The sequence below is a fragment of the Gobius niger genome (genome assembly GCF_951799975.1).
Source record: "Gobius niger genome assembly, chromosome: 3".
NCBI classification, from domain to species: Eukaryota; Metazoa; Chordata; class Actinopteri; order Gobiiformes; family Gobiidae; genus Gobius; species Gobius niger.
In genome coordinates, this window is record NC_136854.1 from 18,601,359 (window position 1) to 18,624,065 (window position 22,707).

Below are 22,707 nucleotides of genomic sequence, written 5' to 3' on the forward strand. Positions count from 1 at the left end.
CATTGTCTTGTTGGGCTGCTGCTAATGGACGTGCTCTTTCAAATAGGGACTTAATGGACACATCCTTAGGCTAATGGCATACCTGCTCATAATGAACCTCTAAAATAAGCTGCCTATTAGTTTTGTGAAGAAGCAACTTTCTACCAGAATCACATGCATTTGATTGTATGTTTGTATAGCTCTGAAGTCTAGTGTTAGGCTTTATGCACAATAAAACCCAAACTTTTTTTTTTAATTTTTATAATGATTTGAACAAAGGAAAACTACCCAACATGGTTTTTACACAATCACATTGGACTGTATTGTATCTGGGTAACTTTTGGTTGTGTGAGGTTCTTATTATGTGTCATTGTGGTTGACGACTAAGCCTTAAAGTCACCAGATAAAGAGTTACCTTTCATTTCAGGCACTGGCTGTAACAATAGTCTTTTCACCTTCAGGCTTTTTCTTTTTTGATACAAACTGCAGCCCAATCTGTCTCCTTATTCATGACTCAATGAATCTATATTTTTCATAGACAGGAAGTAACATGTTATCTCTCCTGCACTGCAAGCGATTTATGACCATAATTGCCCAATGTGACACAGTGACCATTGTACAACAGCATATTTTATGAAATCTGAACCTAGCCCTCCAGTGCTGTTTGTTGAGTGTTTCTTTATGCCCCAACCCAATCTCATTTTGTCAGCGTCGTTGGTGGTTGATGCATTTTTTGATGTTTTCTGTGAGTGTCGATAGGATTCCTGTAGCTATATGTTAATGATTAATTCACTCTGTCCGGTTCTGAATTCAAAACAACTGTAAAACATACCTGTCGAATAAAGGGCTATTGTGAGTGGAGCTGAAATGCTGAACAGTTTTGGAACATAGAGTTATGACAATGTTTTAGGGTTACTGTATGTCAGACTCTATGGAAGTTTGTGCCTTTGTAATACAGCTGAGATCAACACATACATTTTCTGTCATTTTGAGTGACACCATTGATTGGCATGGCGGTAAAGCGAGTAGAAGGTCCCAGGTTTGATTCCCACCTGGACGGGGCCTTTCTTTGTGGAGTTTGCATGTCTTCGTAGGTTTCCTCTACCACTGAAAACGTGTACAATAGGCCAGGATGAATGTAGCGTGAGTGGTTGGTGGTGGTCGGAGAGGCCGATGGCACAGACCGGTAGACTCGGTTCCGTCAGTCTACCCCAGGACAGCTGTGGCTACAATAGTGAATGAATAATGACTACGGGTGGCGCTTTGAGAAGCACAGGCTGGTAAAGCGCAATACAAGTGTAAGCCATTATTATCATTATGCCTGAGGAGGGACTGTTTACATTTACCCGTATGACATTTAGTTCACAATAATATGGGTGTCATGCAACATTTTCATTCTAATCAGAAACCAAAGCAGTCGAGATAATTACAAATTTCATAACAATTTCATTTACCCAGATGGAAAAAGCCCACCAGCAAACTCCAAGGCAGGTAGCGTTTAAAAAGCCTTTATTTGTACAGTGGAATGCACCAATGCCTTTGTGCTCAGGTGAGGCTTCCTCAGGGTGCTTATCTGACTAATTTCATAACTCATAAGCTATGACACTAATTTGGCTTCTGTTGCCGAAAGTCACACAATCTGCGTCTGTGTTGTGTCTGCAGTCAATGGGAGCTTCAATTCTTACACACACCTTTGAAATTATGGTTGGTGCATCATTTTATTTTATTTTTTAAACTGGAAAGCATAGTTTGGTGCAACAGCTGTCGATATAAATATCGACATTGTCAACTTTGAAATGGTAAGTAATTGATGTCTGTTTTTGAAAAGACTTTTGCCAAGAGTGGAAATGTTAATTCCAAGACCAACCATTGAAATCACATAAAAATGGAAGAACACAGAGTCGGTGTGGGTCGCTTAGATTTCCACTGTGCCCTATAATGGCTCTATGTGTCTTTTAAGATTAGCTCCGGTTGTTAGTGCACCATTGTTCCTCTACAGACGGGGCAAAAGTCACTCAGACAATTGGAGGAGTGATCGGTGGGACTTGAGGATTAGCACCTTCTTTCGGACTAGCTTTTACTGCTTGTCGCTTTAGGCCCAAAGTAACCAATAACCTGCAGTAAGTTAACTTTGAACTCCCCCCTCCTCCAGCGCTGAAACTTGGCGAGGCGCAGTGAGGAGTGGCTGATCATGTATGTGTTTATGAGTTATGAGGAGCTCCCAGCACCAGCCTGTGAAGGTTAGCAGTAACTCTGTGGTCGGTTTCCAGTGATTGTCACAAATACCAATGCAAGAACTCAATGTACCTCGGCTCTAACCAATGCAGAAACAATTGTCAGACATAGCATTAAGGAAGTGGCTATTGTGACACAAATCTGATCTATTTAATGTATTTTTAGCTACAGTCCCACCAGTCAAAGAAATATCTCTTCTATTCTTGTTCTATTTCCAGTGCTTTTGAACTGTTTTTATACAATCGTGTCTGATCAAGGGACTGCTGTGTATAAATAGCCTGGTAATGTTCCCGTCACCAGTTCCCTGCGATGCCGGGAGACAGGCTGTCCATCACACTCTGCTGTTTGTGCCTACACCTGCTGCTGGCCTCATTACAACCTGCTTAGGAGGTGACAGCGTGTCTCTGCTTTCTGCCTTGGAAGCATCCCCCCCCCTCCCATACTTGTAAGCCTTAGCAAAACATGCACAATGATTACAAGCAACAAATCTGGCGGCTTGAGACATCGAGAAAGTCAGATCGAGTGGTACGAAAGCAATAACCAACCAATGTACTAAGATTTATGTATCAAGCTATGATGCAAATGTTGTCCTGGTTGTCCCATACATTCATTTGGAAACCCTTTTTGTATTTTCTATTTCACTTAGGGACGAAAAAAGTGTGATTATTGACCACTTTCACTGAAGTGTATTGGCATGGTAAAAAGGAAAGTGACGACTCGACTCAAGTCTAGAGAGAGCTCGTGAATAATTATTCTCTTTTGACACGGCTCATAATGATATAGCTCAGCCCTGATTCCTGACATACTTGTATGGGTGTCTCTCTGTTCCAGTGAGGAAGTGACAAACCCAACAGGGCTGACGACACACTAGAATCTCAGTGTGTGCAGTGTATTAACAGAATACAGCTTATGAATGTATCTGTTCTTCTTTGCATTCCATTAAGAGTTTTATTTCTGAAATTTTGAATTTGTGGATTCCTGTTCTGTTCTGGACTTGTGGTTATATATGCTCTCTATGCACTGAACCACAACACAAGTACATGCTAGACTTTCTGCTCTGGAATCGCCCTAAATTAATGATTTGAACTTGGTCTCAGAGGTCATTTGGCGTAGACTACTCTTGAAGACTGTGCTCGGGGTGAAGGTGAGTGTGAGTAATCATGTCCGGGAGCCAGTCGCTCTTAAACACCTGTGCAGGTAAGCGAAGCCCTGGTCAGGCTGAGAAACATTCCAGCCTGTCAGCGCTGAACTGCCTTTGACCTGAGGGGAGAAGACGAGACGCCGGAGAAAAGTCTGTCACAAGAGCCACCAGTTTTTTACTTTTAAGACCCCCATATCTCAATCAGAGAAACGAGAGCGATGTGAAATGTATTAAAATGCCATCCCATTATTATGTTGTTGCATTCTAGTTTAACTGTATTGAACTGTTTTACCGTATATGTTATAGGTTCCTGACCTCAGTATCAAATAAAATAAATTTCTGTGGCTAAATCATTTACAATATTGCAGTAATGTAATGGCATTTTTAGAGGGACAAAGATTAGGATACTGCAAAACAGTGTAATAAGCAGTTTATTAACACATCTCTAAGCATATTGTTACTGGCCTATTAACTTGGAACAATAGTTTAATAAGCAGCTTTTTCATCTTTAGATTCTTACTGTAATAAGTAGTTTGCTAATTACTTATTAAATGTTTAAAAACATATAACTAGAATACCATAATTTAGATAATAGTGGAATAAGCAGCTTTTTAATGTTTAGTGCATATATAAGTGCATATAAGCAAATCATAAGAATGTTTGCTAATACTTATTAATATCTTTCAAATACTTAACAAGCACACCTTAATTTGAAGCGTTAACAAAGAAACTTTAATATTGTTAACCAAGCTGGCACCAAATGCAGCATCAAACTGCAAACGTCATTCTCCATCTGGTCTCTATGATATAGAGACCATATATGTATATATATATATAATATATAGATATATTTCCCCCAGATGATTTCCATAAATATCATTGCACATAATGCTTGTAAAATTCTCTAAAAATACAGAAAATGTAGTCACTCAACCTCACCTGGGACTGCTTAGTTTTGTCTCTATACAATGAAGGCTCAACTGTTTTTCAAGCTTAGACTTCTCCACCCCTTAGTCTAACCTTGATCCTTCCACCATTGTAAATAAACAGAGGTCTGGCTGTGTTTGGCAAGTTCTTCTTGTCAGGAAATTGATGTGGTGCAATTCATAGATTAGCAAATCAATGCATCATTACAACTAGAATACTGTAGAGCCCAACTTATCCTGACGAGATACACCGAAGCAGAGAATAGGATCTGCAATATTTCATTACCTCTGCTCTAATTAATCTGGTTTCTCTGTGCTCTGTAAACCCTTTCAATCATTTACCAGTGCTTTACGAGGTGTGCCACACCCGTTTCTGCCTGCTGCCACTGTTTACACTGGCCTGTACGAGTTCACTGCGGCATGAATTGCCGGTTATCTAAATAAACACTGTGATCTCATTTTTTTTTAAAAACCCTGTATAAATGGTTTACGGCTATTTTTTGAGTTCCATTTGATTTCTAGAAAGCTGCTTGTGCCTCTTGTTTTGGTCTGTTGTATGTGCTGCACGTGTCCATTTGTCCATTAGTGTGTTGTACATGAGTGTCCTCCGCCCTTAATACATTAGTAATGAGCGTGCATCAGCAGACTGGGCCGAGTCCCAGTGGAGTGCAGATACTTAACTCTCACAATAACAACACGAGCATCGAACTACCGTGGGTATGACTTAAAACAAGTTGGGTAGCTGTGGTGTAATGTTTCATGCACATATTTACAAAACATAACGACTTTGATCTTGAAGTAAGAAAGTATTTCTTGCTAACAAAATGCTCCATTGGAAAAAAAAAACACATGACAAAGCATTTATTTTGTACAATATGATTTCACATCACTAGTGTCAACAATATGGTGTCATATGCGATTATGAATTAAATGCACTGTGTATATGACCAGAATATATAAGTATAACTTCCAGATGATGCCTTCTTGTTGGGACTTCGCATATCTATTATCGTTAACATTCTGCGTAAAGTTGTCCATTTGCAATGAACGGCATCTGTAAACTTTAAAAGGTTTCTCGGGCACTGCCTTCCTCTCCTGTTGTTCCACGGTGAGAGTGAATATGAAAAGCTGCCGTGATTGTGCCCCTGACTGACCTCTGTGTCTGTGTCTTTCCTCTCACTCTCAGATGACATGGCGTCCCCAGTACCGCAGCTCCAAGTTCCGTCACGTGTTTGGTAAACCAGCCGCGAAGGAGGGCTGCTTCGATGGCGTGCCCATCACCCGCAGCGTCCAGGACAACAGCTTCTGCGCAGCCAACCCGCGCTTCCTGGCCATCATCACGGAGTGTGCGGGGGGCGGCGCCTTCCTGGTCCTCTCCGTCCACCATGTGAGTGTCAATAATACTTAGACTTCAATCAATTTATATCAATGAATAAATAACAAAAACTAATCCAGTGGGTAAGGGCCAATTGAATTAGCCAATTGAAAATACTTTAAAAATGTCTCATGTACATCTAATCTAAACTTTTACATCCAATCTATGCTTTTATCTGATTGTGTTTCTACTCTAAAGATTTAACGCTGGCGTCTGTCAGGCATTACAACTACTTTCTTTGTGATGTAGTTTGAATTGTCTGCTGTCAGTGTTTTAGCTGCTTGGGTGTATTTAGTCCAATATGTTAAGCAAAATAAAAAATAAAATAGTAAACTTATTTCACCATAAGACATTATTAGATCTCACAGGGTTTCCGCGGGGCATTACAAAGCATTAGAAGTCATTATATACAATTAATTATTAAAAAGCATTACATTGGATTCAAACTGGGATTATTTCTAAATTTATCGGAAAATTATGACATTGTTCAACATTTTTTTTACTGTATAAGCTCATCAAAAATATCAGAAGGATCTAAAACATGTTCAGTTGCAGTTTTGGCTGAAATTGACCTCTATTTTTTGTTAAAAAGTTGGCCGTTTTGTCCAATTCTCTTTCCTCTGTTTGATGAAATGTTTGCAAATCTTAATAAATGAAATATGTCCTGATTTTTAACTGTTTGTGGCATTAAAAATGTAAAATATGGTATTTTGGCATTTGCATAAACCCTGTCATAATTTTGAGTCAAAATTTCAATTCTGTCCCAGCCTGAGATGGCCTCGACTTCACAGATGATTAGTATTAAAACACAAACTGAAATATCAAGACTTTTTAACCTTTTTAGGGCTTAAAAAAAAAAACCTTAAACATTTGTTGTGTTGTTTATTTTTACACTAAGGACAAATCATTTAAAGATACTGTATGTTGAGTTGACTCAGGCCTTTGCCTCCTCACTGCACACCTGGCAGTGACATCTATTACCTCTGCTGTATAAATAGCTGCGTAGCCTTGGAGCCAAAAGCCCTAATCCAGCAGAACCTAAACACTACATGTGGCATTTCCCCATCTCATTATTTTCTCTTATCTCCCCCACTAACCTCAGCTGCAACTTCATCCATCACTCCTCACTCCGTCATGTTTATACATACTGTCTGCTGCTTGTGTCTTCAATGGTAAAAGGGATTTTTTTTGTTAATTTTCAAAATGCCAGTAGATCTTTAAAGGTATTCAGCCAGGCGTTGCACATCCTTCACTGTCCGTCTGTCTTCTGCTTTTGTGTTGTCATAGTGAGTTACTGACCGGGTCTTGGCATGAGCAGGCATTACCTATGACTTCAGGAATGACATAACTAACTTTTTCCCTCCTTGGGTGAAATTCCTTTGTTCTGCTTTGCACACACATGATCTATAGATGGACTGGGGAAGCCATTAAAACACACATTTATCTTCTTTTTTTTTTTTTCAACTTTAAACAAATTTACATGACAGTTTTCTTCTGTGTATGCAGTTTAACCTCGCCCGCAGCCCTGTGCCTGAGCGCTCTGTTGGATGTGTATAATTAGGAGTCTTGTCGAGGCAGAAAATCTTTACTGACTTTTCCATTGTAACTACATGAAGGAATACCTGAGCGCGTGTCGCAAACTTCTGTGCAATTCCACCTTTTGTAAACCCAGAGATTTGTGAAAAAAGACCTTTGTGCAGTGTGTGTGTTGTAAATAACGACGACAACAGAGGTCAGGTATAGGCCCTTTCATTCCTGGACAGCCATTCTCTTTACATGTGGTTCTGGTTGATTATTTGCTGCTTTATGTAGCAGTGAAATGTTACTTCGCTGAATTCAGGGCAGGAGAAAGTTCTTCTGGTAAAATAAAATAAGAATACCTTTTTTTTATGGGACTGTATGAGTTTGCAGGTACAAGAGATTATGACCGAACTAGGGATTCAATACTGTGCCTTTTTTATTGAGTGTTGTGGATGAAACAATTACTCGGCAAAACTGTAAAATGCGTTGTTAATGTCAAAACAAAATGATGTGTGTGGTTTTTGCAGGAACATGTAAACATGTAGCGGGATTATTTTAATGGCTGGAATGTGGATTTGCCTCAAGTTAACACTACATTTTATTAGATGCAAAGAAGTTGGAAATATCTAGCTTTAACCATAAATACTGTAGACTTAATGTTATATGTAATACAGTCAAAAGGAATTGCATCTTTTAGTGTAGCAAATTGGCATTATCAATCTATCAATATGATCTTATTGATTATATTAATTCTGCTTTGCTTGTGTGAATGTGAGCAACAGACTGTTCAGGATAAATGAAGTATTTATCTATCATTACTCCAGTAGTCTTGAACTTCCTGTATGTGTTCGTGTTTCAGACGGGGAAGGTGGACCCTCACCAGCCGCGAGTGTCTGGCCACAAAGGAAATGTGTTGGACGTGAAGTGGAACCCCTTCAATGACTTCTGCATTGCCTCCTGTTCAGAGGACACCACGGTTAGTGCATCAAATCCCTACAAATACAGTGGGAGGGAAATATATGTGAACACTTTGGAATTTCTCACATTTCTGCCTGAATTGGTCATAAAATGTGGTCTGATCTTCGTCAAAATCATAAGAATGAGTAAACAGTGTCTGCTTGAACTGATGCCACCCAAGCAATTACATGTTATCATATTATTAATGGCCATAACATGTAAACATTCACAGGACAGGGAGGACAAAGTAAGTGAACCCAGGAATCTTGCTGAACTGCAACAGTTTTGTAAAGAGGAATGGTCCAAGATTCGTTGTGAGCGTATAATCTGCAACTACAGAAAGTTTTTGCTGCAAAAGAAGGGTCAGCCAACTATTTAATACAAGGGATTCCATGTTGTGAATGTCTCTGCAAAATAACTTGATAAACTTGTGAATTCAATTTTCCATTGATGATAGCACGTTGTCCAGCCTCACACCATGATTCTCCTGCACCATGCTTCAAAGTGGGGATAGGGTTTGGTGTTGGTGTTCGGTTCCATTTTTCCTCCACACCTGAAGTTGTGTGTTCCTCCCAAACAATTCAACTTTGGTTTGCGAAAGAGCTCTGGGATGCTCCACAGCACTACTGGCAAAATATACTGTGGACAGATTAACCCAAAGCTGAATAGTTTCCTCCCACTGTACATGTTATTGGTGTGATATTGTTTCTCTGGGTTATGGAGAAGTCACAGCAGATTTTATCACTGAGCACTTGTGGCTTCAAATCATGCAATTCCTTACGTTCCTTTGGTCCTGACCTGGGTTTTAGTCAGTCAAATGTTTACTCTGCACTGAGCCTAGTGTGTGCTCTGCTATCAAACCTCTTGGCCGAGATCTCGTGTGATCCTTATTCCAAACATGCTGTCTTCTCTTGGTTAATGTTTGATAAATCAAGCCTTTTTTCCTTGTTCTCTCCAGGTAAAAGTATGGGAAATCCCTCATCACGGGGTGTTAAGAACCATTACAACGCCATGGAAAGAGCTGCAGGGCCACAGTCGAAGAGTTGGCCTCATCGAGTGGCACCCCACGGCTAACAACATCCTTTTTAGTACAGCGTATGACTACCAAGTAATGCAAAACGCCATATTACACTGTCAGCTTTTATAGAATATTTTGTCAGAATGCATAGTGACTTGAATATCATCATAATTACCCTTATTGTGCCCATGTCTGTATCTAGATCATGATCTGGAACCTGAACTGTCCAGAGCAGGTGATTAAGAACCCAGTGCGGACCATCTCGCACCATCCGGACGTGGTTTTGTCCATGTCGTTCAACACAGACGGCACGCTCCTCGCTACGTCATGCAAGGACAGGAAGGTCAGGCTAATGGAGGCGCGCTCAGGGAGTCTTCTGCAGGTAAGCCCTAAAACTGAACCACTTTAAACACTGCAGTGACAACCTAGACTTGAGTAGCTATCCTCTCCTTCATGTTTAAGAGATCAGCTGATTTCATGTTCAAAGGTCATGCATTATTTTGGCTTTGAAATTTTTGTTTTGAGATACTTTTGAACACCTTTGCAGTGGTATTTTCCATTTCATAACTTAAAATAATATGATTGTGTGGATAACAGGCAAAGCTACTGAATAGTTTAGCAAGAAATTATTTTTAGAGAGGGCAGTTTTAAGCCCTTTTGTGCTGGAAGCTGGAGTTCCATTGGATGATGTTGAGTATGCTTTGAAAAAAAAAATGTATATATACAAATATTCCATGATTTACAGGTAATTACACATTGCAGTGCAAGGTTTAATAAAGGAGTACGATATATAACAACTGCACACAATGTGTAATAAAGGTGTACTAGATGTAACAAAGGTGTGCAAAGTGTAGTTGCAGGTGTTTGGCCGTCATACAGATGTGCCAGCCTTATATAGGGCATACTAGTTTCATAAACTGGGGAAAACGTGAAAACGAATGTGCAAATACACTGTACCTAATGTGTAACTACACGTGAGCTCAGGCTGAAATCTAAAACAGTGTTTCCCAACCAGGGGTAAGGAGACTCCTGAGGGTACTTGGAATTATATCAGATTAAAAAGAAAGTGAAATTGTGTAATATTTTGATTTCAAAGGAAAGTTAGTTTTAATGATGTTTTTCAGTCAAAGGTTTGATTTTAAGAGTAATTTAGTGAATAATCTCATTTTAGTTTAGTTAGATCCTCAAGGTAGGGGGTAACTGGAGTATAAATGAACGACTCAAGGGATACACGAGACAAAAACGGTTGGGAACCACTGATCTAAAGTGAGACACTATGTACACCTTTATTACACTCTGTACTCCTTTATTAGATCTTGCACTATAATATGTAATTACCGGTACTTACATGTTACAACTATCTTGTTACCTGTACTTACACATGGAACTTGCGGGCTGTAATCTAAAGTGTTACCCCTGATGGAAATGTAAAATCAATGTTCCTCTTTGTATCAGGTTTTGCTCGGCTGTGGTTCTAAATAGTTTGTCTAATCATCTCAAAGGGCAGAGCAAACGTTCTTTTTCTTACGTAAAAGCAGGACGTATTTATTAGAATTCTTGAGCATGTCGGCACATATCGTATAAGTGGGAGCTGCTGCTGCTGCTGTCTCGCTTCCAGGCCCAGGCAGTGATCCAGCACCACACAGCCAAAACTGACACCTCTGCTCCGTTTTGGCCTTACGCATAGCTCCTTAGACCTACGGGTCACCCCAACAGTGACTAACCTCTTTAAGCTTTTGACTGCTGCCAAACAAGCTGGAACTCAACCGCATTACGTAACAGGGCAGCCTTCAAAGTGAAATCAGCTTGCTATAATAAAAAAAAAAAATGTATATGGTGGTGTTGACGGGCAGGTTAGTAAAAAAGTATTTTAATAAAAATCCCACACATGATCGGAAAGGGGTTAAAGGAACGAAAAGAACTCCGAATGTCAGCTCATTTGGCTGAAATAAATGTTGGAATGCAGTCTAAGATAAAGGCAGGGGAGCTTCAAGGAAAACAGGTTGGGAATGAAATGATCTTGCTATGTTGTAGGAGGGATCCTGTAAAGTGCACAAAGCCAGCAAAGCCCTGATTTTGGGTAACACGAAGATGCTGGTAACATCAGGGACGTCGAGATGGAACGACCGGCAGATCGCACTGTGGGACCTGGTGAGACTCACTCATACACCAGCACGTGCACCAAATAAACCCAAGTTCATCAAAGAATTAGGCTGGGAGGAGTTATGCATGTAATCTCTGGAATACACAGTCTTGTGACTAAAACCCACTCATTGCACTTTTATGGTTAGAATACCATAAATGATCTGAGCACATTACTAGTAGCTGAAGATTGACCTGTGCAATAGTCGATGGACTATACTTTTCACCGACTGCATGAATTTTGCCAATACATGGAAAGTTAATCCTTTTGGTAACCCAAAACCATTGTCATACAGTCTTACTTTTTTACATAATGTTTCTATATGGAGAAGAATCCAAATTCATGTAAAATGTTAGGCATGAACTTGGTCTGCGATATTTACATTGCACCTGCCTGTTGTGAATGAAGCAGAACCACCATGTGCCTCTGAGGCTTGTGAAGATGTGTCCTTGACCTGTGATTGTGAGTTTGCATAAACAAATTGGCAACCAAATTAGTTTGGCCTTTGTTCAACAAAAGCGCACAATAATGCTCCTGCTCTTATGTGTCATCCACTCTAAATATTATCCTGTACATTATCCTGTAATGCACAATAAGGCATTGCATAGGTAGATCACGCATTATGGAACTTGCATTTTTCAGCTGTAATGATGGTCATAGTGAACTTAATAAGATAAAGATATAGATATGTAATAAGAGAGACCAATGCAAGCTGTATACGTTACTAGCACATATGCAGCTGCGCCATCTAGTGGACAAACGTCAGTACAACGTCACATTCCTCTTCCTTATTTCCCTTATGGAGCTTTTTCCAGCTTTAAGCTTGACCTTGCAGTGGTGCTGCTGCCTATAAATGGCAAAAGGTTTAGTTGCTATTGAAACCTTTATTTTTTTTTCTTTGTTAATTTACACATTTTGGGAATATGTGAGGTCTGCAGAGCGAATGTTTTGGTTTATAGAAGTGCAGATGGCCCTGGAGGCTGTGCTTGCTGTGCGCATCGTGAGTAGAGGATTAGGACGAGGCATTAGATCAAAGAGATTTATTTTTTTTATTTTTTATTTTTGCTTAGAGTTGCAGGAGCTGATGCTTGTCACTGAATATGTCTGTTTCAGGATGATCTGTCTGTGCCTTTACTACAAGAAAACCTGGACGGGTCATCGGGGGTCCTTTTTCCTTTTTATGATCCGGACACGCACATGCTTTACTTGGCTGGGAAGGTGGGACTAAAATCATGACATAGGAAAAACCTTTATGCTACATATCTCGTTATGTTTGATCAAATGTTTCCTTTCTCCCAGGGTGACGGCAATATTAGATACTATGAAATCAGCTCGGAAAAGCCATATCTTCATTACCTTACAGAGTATCGCTCTCCTCTGCCCCAGAAAGGGATGGGTAAGGCGCCATTCAGGGCACATTTTAATCTTAACAACCTTGCTACAGTCTGTCTTTTAGAGAACATTTTCATGAATGACTTATTTCTATTCTGACAATGGACCTGTTTGCAGAGGCTATGTCTGCAAATGGGCCTCAGGTATTTGAATAGCCAAATCAACACTTGTGAGTTATAGACTATGTAAAGTGGCATTGGCTCAAGAACCATACAATGAATGGATGATAAGTTTTGTTCACAGAGGCGGACAGATAAGCATTCAAAGTCTTCTCTGTCGACCCTCATTCAGTTCTGTGGTTTTGTGTGTTCAGGTGTGATGCCAAAGAGGGGTCTGGACGTGTGCTCCTGTGAGGTCTTCAGGTTCTACAGATTAGTGACAATCAAAAGCTTTATAGAGCCACTGTCTATGATTGTACCTCGGCGGGTAAGGACCAAAACCATTCACTGACATTATCTTTGGGAAATGTGCTGATCCTCACTGACTTTCTGTCTCATATGGGCCCAGTCTGAAAATTACCAAGAAGATATTTATCCAATGACTGCCAGCAACAGACCTGCACTCACAGCAGACGAGTGGCTCAGCGGAATAGATAAAGGTGAAATTTGATTTTAATTTCTGTTTGTGACCTAGGGTTTTAGTCAGCATCATATTAAGCCGATTATGAAGATCTGTAAATGAATACCAATGCTTTAATCTCTTAACTCCCCGCCTTAACCAAGTGCATTATCTACAGTTCAGCTTTACCCTAATCTAAAAGCTTCTGGACTTGAGCTTACAGCCTCATTTGAAAGCTAAGACCTACAAAACTGAAAGATTTTTCCTCACGTTGTCGCTGCATTTATGTCACTTTCTCGCATTTTTTAGTGCTATTTTGTAACTGTTTTTGTTGCCTTTTCATCACTTTTTGTCGCTTGTTTTTGTAGATTTTTTGTCGCCCTTTTTGACACTTTTTTCAAAAAGCTTTTAGATTTGGGTAAAGCCAGACTGGAGAAAATGTCCTTGGTTCCGGTGGGGGCTAAAAAGTTAAACCAGTGGTTTTGAAACATTTAACCCAAAGTACAACGGCATTAAATATTTAGTTTCCCAACAAGTTTGCGGCCGGCAATGAAAAAATCGAAGGGAAGACTTGTTTAGCTCAGTACGCCATAGTATTTCATTTTACTTGTATATCTGACATTTTACTAATAAGAACACCTACTATAGCTCACAGTGATACAGAAAACACACTTTAATTTCCTCAAGTGATAAGACACAGGTACATAATGAGCTGCTGCCTTCTCCTCTCCTAAAGACTTGTTCTATGTACATGAATAAAATATTGTGCTGAGAGTGGCGCTCATGTTTCCTATTGTCCTGTGACTGGCAGGCCCGGTGCTGATGTCACTGAAGCCTGGGAGTCGAGTGGAGGAGTCCTTCCCAGACCTGAGCAAGGATTTGGAAAACTCGCTGGATTCTCATCGAGCTCCGGGCCGGCCGGACATGTTGCAGCTCTCATATATTCAGGACCAGCTGGCCCCCAAAGAACACAATGAGGACAGCGCTTCATCGGAGAACAGCTCTCGGTTGCCACTTAGTAACGGGGAAGACCTGGCATTTTGCTCACCCCCAAAGACGGAGAATGAGGTAATTGGTGGCACAGATGTCATGATGTCTCATAAGTAAAGCATAGGAAATTGTTTGTTGCGATTTCATACTCACTGCAAAAGGTCTGAAAAGCTGAAACAAGACTTCTATCTGAACAAATTTATTTAGTCTGCTAGAATGAAGTGGTTTCATCCACCATTTCCGAGAAAGTGAGAGTTGACTGCCTGTGCCATATCCTGCTTTAAGTCCATAGTTGCTCAGATCTAGTCTCACACCCTCCAATGTGTGAAGAATTAACAACTTGGTGTGGCTTTTGCTCACAATGTTTGCATTGATGCAACATTAGGACCACTGTTACAAAAAAATAATGATTTATAACAAAATATTGCAGCTTTTTATTGATCAACAAATCCTCCACAAACTCCCCAAACAGGAGTCATGTGATCAGGGGAAATTGCCTTTATGTGATCATGTTTTCTGACAAACCTATTGTGTCGTCTGTCTGTAGTTGCGCGTGAAGTTCCACAAGCAGCAGGAGGAGATCCGTCGACTCCGGGAGCTTCTCAATCAGAGGGACGTGCGCATCAAGCAGCTCGAACTGGAAATCAAAAACACCAAAAACACACAGCCGCCCTGTTGACTTTACGACTGTTCTCCATCCTCACGAGACACTGGCATTACTGTACAAAGCTATATTAGTCTGTTTCCAAACACATTCCTCGTGCGCAGGGAGGGTTTCAAGCCAGTAGCAGCAGAAATGCGCACTTTTATCCCTCTGTGTCAAGATGCACATTCATGTTGTACATACACTTCAGTCTTATCCGTTCTGGTTGGAACTCTGCACCTCTCTTACTGTGTAATGCTTCACAGCTATGCAAGGTTATTTTTTTTTACTTTTTATGCTGAAAGATGGGTCAAAAAAAAAACAGACAATCCCATGTGAATGTAAAGCAATGCCGATATTTTTTAATATGGTTGATTTTTCTTTATTTAAACTACTGTTAATGGATTTGGCTGAGACGTGCAGGTTAAGAACATGTATATGTGTACTTGAGTGAGAGAGTTGGACATTAATGATGAGATCTTGTTCCACTGAGCAAATTTGAATGTGTGATTTTTAAATCCTTTTCTAGTACTGTGCACGCCTTGTTTATACTGATGCTAAGCAGCATTTATATCATTTCATTTTTGTCTTTTAATTCTTTAATTTATTTTTACAGATAGTACTAGTTATTTGAACTGAACAAAAGTACTTGAAATTTAAAGCGAGATTGTAAATGTGGTAAATGTGCAAATTACTTGTATAAGTCTTCACGCTTTTCCAATTGTATGAAGATTAAAGCCATTATTTAACAGGGATTGCATCTTTCATGACTAACACTACTTTTTTGTATAATAGTGACAACTCGGAAAGCAGAATTCCTGTTTAAAATGAACTAAAAACACTCTCTTGAATATATAGATGCAGCGCCGGCGCCAGAACCATCAGACTGAGGGTTTTAAAAAGGTGCAAATAGTTTCTAGTAATTAAAATACAGCGTAAGCAACTAAAACTAAAGGTGCAACATTTTAGAATAAGGTTAAATGCACCCTCTGCTTGTAACAAAACGCACGTTGTACATCTCTGCAAATTCACAAATGCAAGTTGTTGCGATTTTCAGCCTTACATCATCAGCAAGGTCAAATATTGTGATTTATAGGAGATTCCATATCAACTTAAAACGTCTAGTTTTGGATTTCTTCTAAATTGTAAAGTGTGGATCATATCACCAGAAAACCTTTAGCAAATGTTGTGACCTAATGGGTCCAAAAGTGCTGATTACAATCAACAATCCAATAGCCTAAATGTGGCACAACACATACTGATCCTCTGACCTCAGTTCTATAACCCTCGTGACATACGTATATTGAGACCATTCCAGCATAGAAAAATCCAGGAGTGACTTTTGTCCCTGTGCGGTGAGCACCATCTGCTGCAGTAATATACAATGCAGATAAGGAAAAGCATTATATACCTCATCATGCAGGTTTGAGCTCGGACCAACGGCTTGTGAGTTGGACTTGAGTGAAACGGGCTCAAACTTAAGTAGAGTTTTACTACTTTTTATAGGAAAAGCTTCATGGCTGCACTATTTAAAAATACAAAAATGCTATACCTTTATCGTTTCAATCAAGAATACACTGTTTTTCGTCATGATCATGATTTTGGCGGCACAGTGGCTGAGTTGCTATCGCTCTTGCCTCACAGCAAGGTCTGGAGTTCGATTCCCGGACCTTTCCTTGGAACTGGGTTTGACTTATGCATTTGCAAGCTTGACCACACTCTAATAACTAGTTGATATTGGCAAATGAGAAGTTTAACCTCTTAACCCTGCCTGAGCAGATTTTTTCCAGTTTAGCATTACCCAAATAAAAGCTTCATGAAAAAGAGTCAAAATAGCTTAAACGAGATGAAAAAACAACCAAAAATGCGATGAAAAGCGTCATAATCGCAAAAAAAACAAAAGATCTGTTTAGATCAGTCTTGCGGGTCTTAGATTTGGGTAAAGACAAACTACAGAAAATGTGTCCTCGGTTAAGGCGGGGGACAAGAGGTTACAAAAACTGGCAACAATGTGATTTTAAGTCACTCAGTCGTACACAAAGGTTTTTAAACTGTCAAGTGCTGCTGACGATGCTTCTTGGGGGAGATGTCTATAATTACGTTTATTCTATCTCCTGAACTTAACTTTTTGGATGACCTACAAGCACAAAAAAAATGTAGATCTCAATCTCCATGGGTCAAAACTTAACAGCAGGAAGAGGGGGAAAAAAGCACAAAATGTTAACATTTTATTTACAAAGTTTTTTGTCATACAGAAAGTAAAAATGTAGCTACAACGTTGATTTGTGCAACAGGTGGCCGCACTAAAAATGGTGGCTCACTGGTTGCACAGCTGCTATAGCAATAATTTTATTGTGGGGAGAGAAAAAAAAAAAAAACAAGGAACAGAAAAAGACAAAATGATAAACCCCCCCCCCAAAAAAAATTCGTCCAACATAATATTAAAAGCACAGACCCAAAACTAGATACCAGTCCCAAAGTCCTCACACGGGAGTACATAAAGAGGGTGGACAGGGAAACGTGGAATGCAGAGTGGTGGCTGCCTGAGTCAGGTGAAGCAGAGTCCGATTTGAGAAAGGGGGGCAGCTCCACTCGGCCCACCCGTCCAGTTACAGTCTTGCCCCAAGATGGAGCTCAGAGCTGGGGTACACGGGGTTAAATGTGGGTTACAAAGGTGGTGCGCGTTGTTGAAGGGGAGGGGGGGGGATCTGGGTATGTTTGGGATAGGAAAGGTAACTCGAGATGCTCATTTTTCAGTTTAGCTTTTAATCGTCGTCCTCATCGTCGTCGTCCTCATCTTCATCCTCTGGGTCTCGCTTCCTCTTCTCTCCTTTGCCAGATTCTGCATTTTGCCAGAGAAATGTATTAATTTACTTTCATCAACTCCAAAATGTTACGCATTTTTTAATGTAATGACACAATACAGAGTAAATTGCCAGATCACATCTTTATACAAAATCATAAAGGTCAAGGATTCACGATAACAAAAGGTACCGTGTCATTTTATTTGCAAGCATGTGGTCAATCTACAGCAAAACATTTATTATAATTTCATGAATCCGTTGTGATAAATGTCCATAATTTCAAAAGAACTGTTCCTAAATAAGGATGTAGCTCATGAACTTTAGTGACCACTGACATACTTGTATAAAGCATTATTCATTATTAAACTAAATATAGTATTACACACTTTCAATTGTCTAACCAGAAAAGAAAAAAGAAAACTATATAAGCACACACCATCCTCATCTTCGTCCTCATCTTCATCCTCATCTCCCTCACCATCTGCGCCAAAGTCTTCCTCCTAGGAACATGAATATGCTTTTAACACGAGTTCAGGGTAAACTGCTGAAATGTATGCCATGCAATTTGTACCTCATCCTCCCCGCTGACCTCATCGTCCTCTTCTCCTTCTACCTCCTCTTCGTCCTCCTCATCATCATCTTCCTCATCAAAATCCTCTCCATCTTCGTCCTCTTCCTCCTCTCCTTCTGCAAACAATTAAAACAATGAGCAATGTGAAGGTAAAACAATGGGAAATGCAGCAAATTGTCTTGACAAACGTGTACCTTCATCATCCTCATCATCGACACCATCTCCGTCTCCTTCGACCTCTCCATCTGAAGAAGCTTCCTGATCATCCTCATCAAAACCATCAAGGTAGGTGAGCTGGGTCAACTGCTTGAAGACACTTTCTTTGTAGTCATTCAGGTTTGTAACTTCACAATTAAAAAGGTCCAAACTTTTGAGGTTGCTCAATTTTTTCTGTGGAGTAGAAAAAGGAGGACATAAGAAAAGTGCAAGACCGTCGTCAAATATGAACGCAACACTGTTCCTACACATTCAGAGCCACATACCAATGGTTCCAACGTGCCGATGTCTTTCAATTTGTTGCCACTCAGGTTTAGATGTGTGAGGTTGGGAAGTTTCTCTGCTAAAACATCAAGGCCACCACTGATTCTGTTATCACTCAACTCCAGCTGAAAGAAGCATATCGTTAGTTAATTCTGACAGGATTCATTCATTGTAGAGCTAGGAGTAAGGAGCTTCTTACCTTTTTGAGTTTTGTTAACTTTGGTAGGTTGGCAATTGAAATTAGGCCAACATTTATCAAACTGAGGAATTCCAGGTTTACAAACTCAGATGTGAGGCCCTCGATTTTTCCATCTGGTGATCGGCAATTATCAAGTACAAGTTCTCTAACCTAAAAAAAATTAAAAAAAATAAAATAAAAATATTTATACACACAATCATATCCAAAATTACAAATCACACTACCCAATGTATGCACATCGTACACTCCTGAATATTAATTTCATTAATGCAAATATAATCAGATTACAATGTAATATGGTACAAATATGTCCGACTGAAATGTGTTAATTTTGTGTAAAATCGAGAGAAAACATATTGTACATAATGTAAAATGTGGGAAAACAACTTTGAAGGCGGAGTTACTTGGAGTCGGTTGTTTTCACTGGTTTCGCAATTCCGTGCGCACAAAACAGCACAAAAAGTTGTTGTCAAACGTCTAAGATAATGATTTCTGAAGGATAAGACTAAAGGGATACAGTGTTCTCGTAAAATTCTTTGTACCAAGTGAAACTTCTCAGTACAACCAGTGATGAAGGCATTGATTAGTGTAAGCCCGGGCTTCTTCCCGTGGCTCATGCACTAATGACAAATGCAATGGTTTTGGGGCTAGCTCGCTTGCTAGCCATTGCCCTTTTATACGGCGCTGTGCAGCAGAGCTGCAGCTCCGTCTGTCCGCCATTAGCGAGCCAACGGCAGCGGAAAGGACTGCGAATACACCCCAGTACAGATGCCTTTTTTCCTCTAAAATCCGATTTCATTTGGGAAATGGAATATATGTGGTCGCCGAGCGAAGCTGCCGGTTTGGTACAGAGCACCAGATCGTTTTTGAGGTCGAAGTGGCGAAGAAAGCACATGAGAACGGAAATTTAGTAAAAACAAAGATGGAGACAGTTCCTTTCTCCAGAGCTTCAAAGACGACAGAGTGACAACATGGCGATTCCTCAGACACAGTATGCAGCTCTCTGAACACTTCGTTAGCCAATTTATTGTTAACTAAGCGAAACTGAGTATATGTTCATATTATTAACATATTTCTATAAGCTGTGTTTTGTTTCAGTCCATGCATGAGTCGATGAGAAACACCGAGCGTCGAGTTTTTGCTGCCCACGCAGTAAGCGCGATGCTCGGCTCACTGTCATTCACGCAGGCTGCTCCGGTGCTGAGCCACTGAACCCGTCATTTGCCGGCAGATTTCAGTGTTTACATGTAGGATGCCTAATTATGATTAACATCCTTTATTCAATAGTTTCCCACTTCATTTGTATCTAATTTTACAAATTGAGGAGTGTGGCGAACGGGATAATATGGCGGGAACAAAATGCCAACTTAGGTGGCTTCTGTCTGAAAGTCTCCAACGAGCATTACTACATCAGACAATCATAGTTTACTGCAAGTATACTTAAAAGAACAATTCTACATGTTTTCACTCGAGATTAAATGGAGTAATCTCAATCCCTGCGAATGCAATTCTATCAAATTACATTATGTCTGAGAGTACCAAATAGATGTTTGATAAATCGACATGCGAGTATTATAAAGGTTTACGGCTAAGCGGGGATGACTCTCACATCAAGTGACTGTTTTTTGTTGTCACCGCTGATGTGGTGTGAATGTTACTGTTGCAATATTTGTCCAATTGTTGTGGACTGCGGACCGTTTTAAAAAGACATGTACGTTTGACGACGCCTGCGATTTAAGAAACGTGTGTGATTAAATAGCGCTTTACAGTAGTAAAGCACTGGTACTAGCAGCAAACATGGCTTCCAAGGTCTGTATTAAAATTACCACGACTGCCAAACGCCACTGTGGAAGCCAGTTTTCTCATATCTGCGTAAAACAAGTTTTCTGCTCGTGCCATAGCGTTTAGGGGTAACATAGCCGTGTGTAGAATGTGTAAGGCTCTGAAATGGTTAAAGCCAAGCAATAATGCAAGCAAGCCGCTTCAAAGTAACCATTCAATATAGCTTTACTCGCCTCCGATGGTCATATACGCCCATTGCTGAGGAGTATAAAGCATTAACTTTGAGCGAGTGCTTACCGCCCGAATATAAAGACAAACACAACCTAAAGCCCATGTGGTCACCATTAGCCTCACAGGTCACTCGCAAGCAAAAAAGTAGCAAGCTAGCTAGCAAGGCTAGCCAGAAAACTAAGGCTTGATTTTAAAAAGCACGACTCACATCAGACGGCGACTTGTTTCTTAGCTCCAAGTGGATCCTCTTTTTCATGTCCATCTTGTCCCGTGAAAGTAGAACTTTTCTCTCCTGGGGTTGGTGGGATCTTCAGTCCAAAGGCAGAGATGCCCTAATGGAGGGAGAATATAGGACTGTATAATGAACTGAGCCAAACGCTAAGTTAGTCGGAGAGAGGAGAAACCATGGAGGGAAACGGGACTCAAACAAAATATATGCACAATAGCGCCATCTCCGGTCATCGACGCCCATCTCCTGTAAAAAGGCAATGCAGTCAGAACAGAACATGACGCTACCCGAAAGACGCCCCCTCCTGTAGTTTACTTATTTACGCGATGAAAATGTACTTTAAAGCTTTCCTTTAAAATCAAGTTATTTGTCAACACGTTTGGCACAATTTGATTGCTTTGTTGTAGGTGCTATTGGCCCAAACGAGACCGATTACCTACAAGAATACAGAGTCAACTTTGTTTATCTTCTCAACTTAGTTTCGTAAGTTTAAACATGGCTACGACCGAGAAATATGTTTATGCTCTCGAGCCTACAGTGGATCACTGGCTCCTTTCTTGAATGCACGCACGTGTCCACGTAGCCAGCATAGTGGCGCGAGGCCTATTCAAATGATCTGCTACCCTCAGAGCAAAACATCTATGTGTACGCTTTTACATGGGCCATTGTTTGTTGAACCTAATGTAAAATGTAATAAAGTATGTTTTTATATATATATTTGCGTTGTGTCTTTCTGTATTGTCTATTACCCCCCACGCACGCACACACCTCATACGTTTCCATAGCATAGAATAGTAACAATTATTTGATATAGTTTTTTAATCAAAGGGGTTATAAAGTTTTGTCTCAATGGCTTTTAGTCCAATTGAATTGTTTATTTTACAAATAATGTTATTTTAGAAGCAGCACTTGGTCTTTGCACCTTTAGCATTAGAGATGGGATGTGTTTAAATATTTGCACATAAAGACCATTAAACATAATGTGTAGTTTGGCATATAAGCCAAAGGGGGGCAGTGTCGCATACGTTCTACTTCGGCAGTGAGCGAGGCTTTGTGAGTGAAGGTATAAAGAGCGTGTCAATTTTCAAACTTTGACGTCTAAACTCACTCCTAACTTCACAAAAGCAGTTTTTTAACTTCACTATTCTTGACAGTGATGCTTTTAAGAATCACACAACTTTTAGGAAGCAAAACTCACAATAAACGAGGACAAAACCAATAAAGCCTTTACAATTAGATGCACAGCGCACAAGTGCCTGATTTTCCAATAGTGAAGGACATAACAGGTATTGGCCTTGCAAGGACGAGCCATCATCACTTACAAACTTGGGAGGGCATTTAACAGGATCGGTGCTAAAAAGCGAGGTCAACTAGGCAAACTGGGGACAGAGCTAATGTGGGCGAGTTGCTGCTAAATGACCGTTCGAATTTGCATGTATTATAGTAAAAGAGCTCCAGATACGATATATGCGACTGTAGTCTATAAATAAGATACAAATGCTGCGCGTGTAAAAAAAGAAAAAAAAAATGCAC

At 40.1% G+C, this 22,707-nt stretch overlaps 2 protein-coding genes across 4 annotated transcripts in view; one reads left to right on the forward strand and one right to left on the reverse strand.

Moving 5' to 3' along the window:
* coro2aa (coronin 2Aa) overlaps positions 1 to 15,521 on the forward strand; it is a 28,319-nt gene extending 12,798 nt beyond the window's left edge. Inside the window, exons 2-12 of one of the 2 annotated variants that reach the window (XM_079553844.1) lie at positions 5,468 to 5,668; positions 8,037 to 8,153; positions 9,093 to 9,242; positions 9,355 to 9,534; positions 11,187 to 11,303; positions 12,409 to 12,513; positions 12,595 to 12,691; positions 13,001 to 13,113; positions 13,195 to 13,285; positions 14,057 to 14,313; positions 14,783 to 15,520. In XM_079553844.1, coding sequence (XP_079409970.1) covers positions 5,468 to 5,668; positions 8,037 to 8,153; positions 9,093 to 9,242; positions 9,355 to 9,534; positions 11,187 to 11,303; positions 12,409 to 12,513; positions 12,595 to 12,691; positions 13,001 to 13,113; positions 13,195 to 13,285; positions 14,057 to 14,313; positions 14,783 to 14,914 — 1,560 coding nt within the window. In that variant the 3' untranslated portion in view covers positions 14,915 to 15,520. Of the gene's footprint in view, positions 1 to 5,467; positions 5,669 to 8,036; positions 8,154 to 9,092; positions 9,243 to 9,354; positions 9,535 to 11,186; positions 11,304 to 12,408; positions 12,514 to 12,594; positions 12,692 to 13,000; positions 13,114 to 13,194; positions 13,286 to 14,056; positions 14,314 to 14,782 lie in introns of both variants that reach the window. The other variant, XM_079553845.1, reaches the window with a different exon arrangement.
* A 2,049-nt stretch (positions 15,522 to 17,570) lies between these two features.
* anp32b (acidic (leucine-rich) nuclear phosphoprotein 32 family, member B) lies at positions 17,571 to 21,839 on the reverse strand. 2 transcript variants are annotated; one of them, XM_079553868.1, is made up of 7 exons: positions 21,154 to 21,839; positions 18,933 to 19,082; positions 18,736 to 18,858; positions 18,448 to 18,643; positions 18,254 to 18,369; positions 18,119 to 18,182; positions 17,571 to 17,720 (listed from the first exon to the last, which is right to left on the reverse strand). In XM_079553868.1, exons 1-7 carry the CDS (start codon positions 21,205 to 21,207, stop codon positions 17,644 to 17,646), a joined length of 780 nt encoding a protein of 259 aa, XP_079409994.1. In that variant the 5' UTR covers positions 21,208 to 21,839; the 3' UTR covers positions 17,571 to 17,643. The 2 variants fall into 2 exon arrangements, with proteins under 2 accessions (XP_079409994.1, XP_079409993.1); XM_079553867.1 differs by lacking the exon at positions 21,154 to 21,839 and adding an exon at positions 19,295 to 21,147.
* Positions 21,840 to 22,707: the final 868 nt, after the last annotated feature.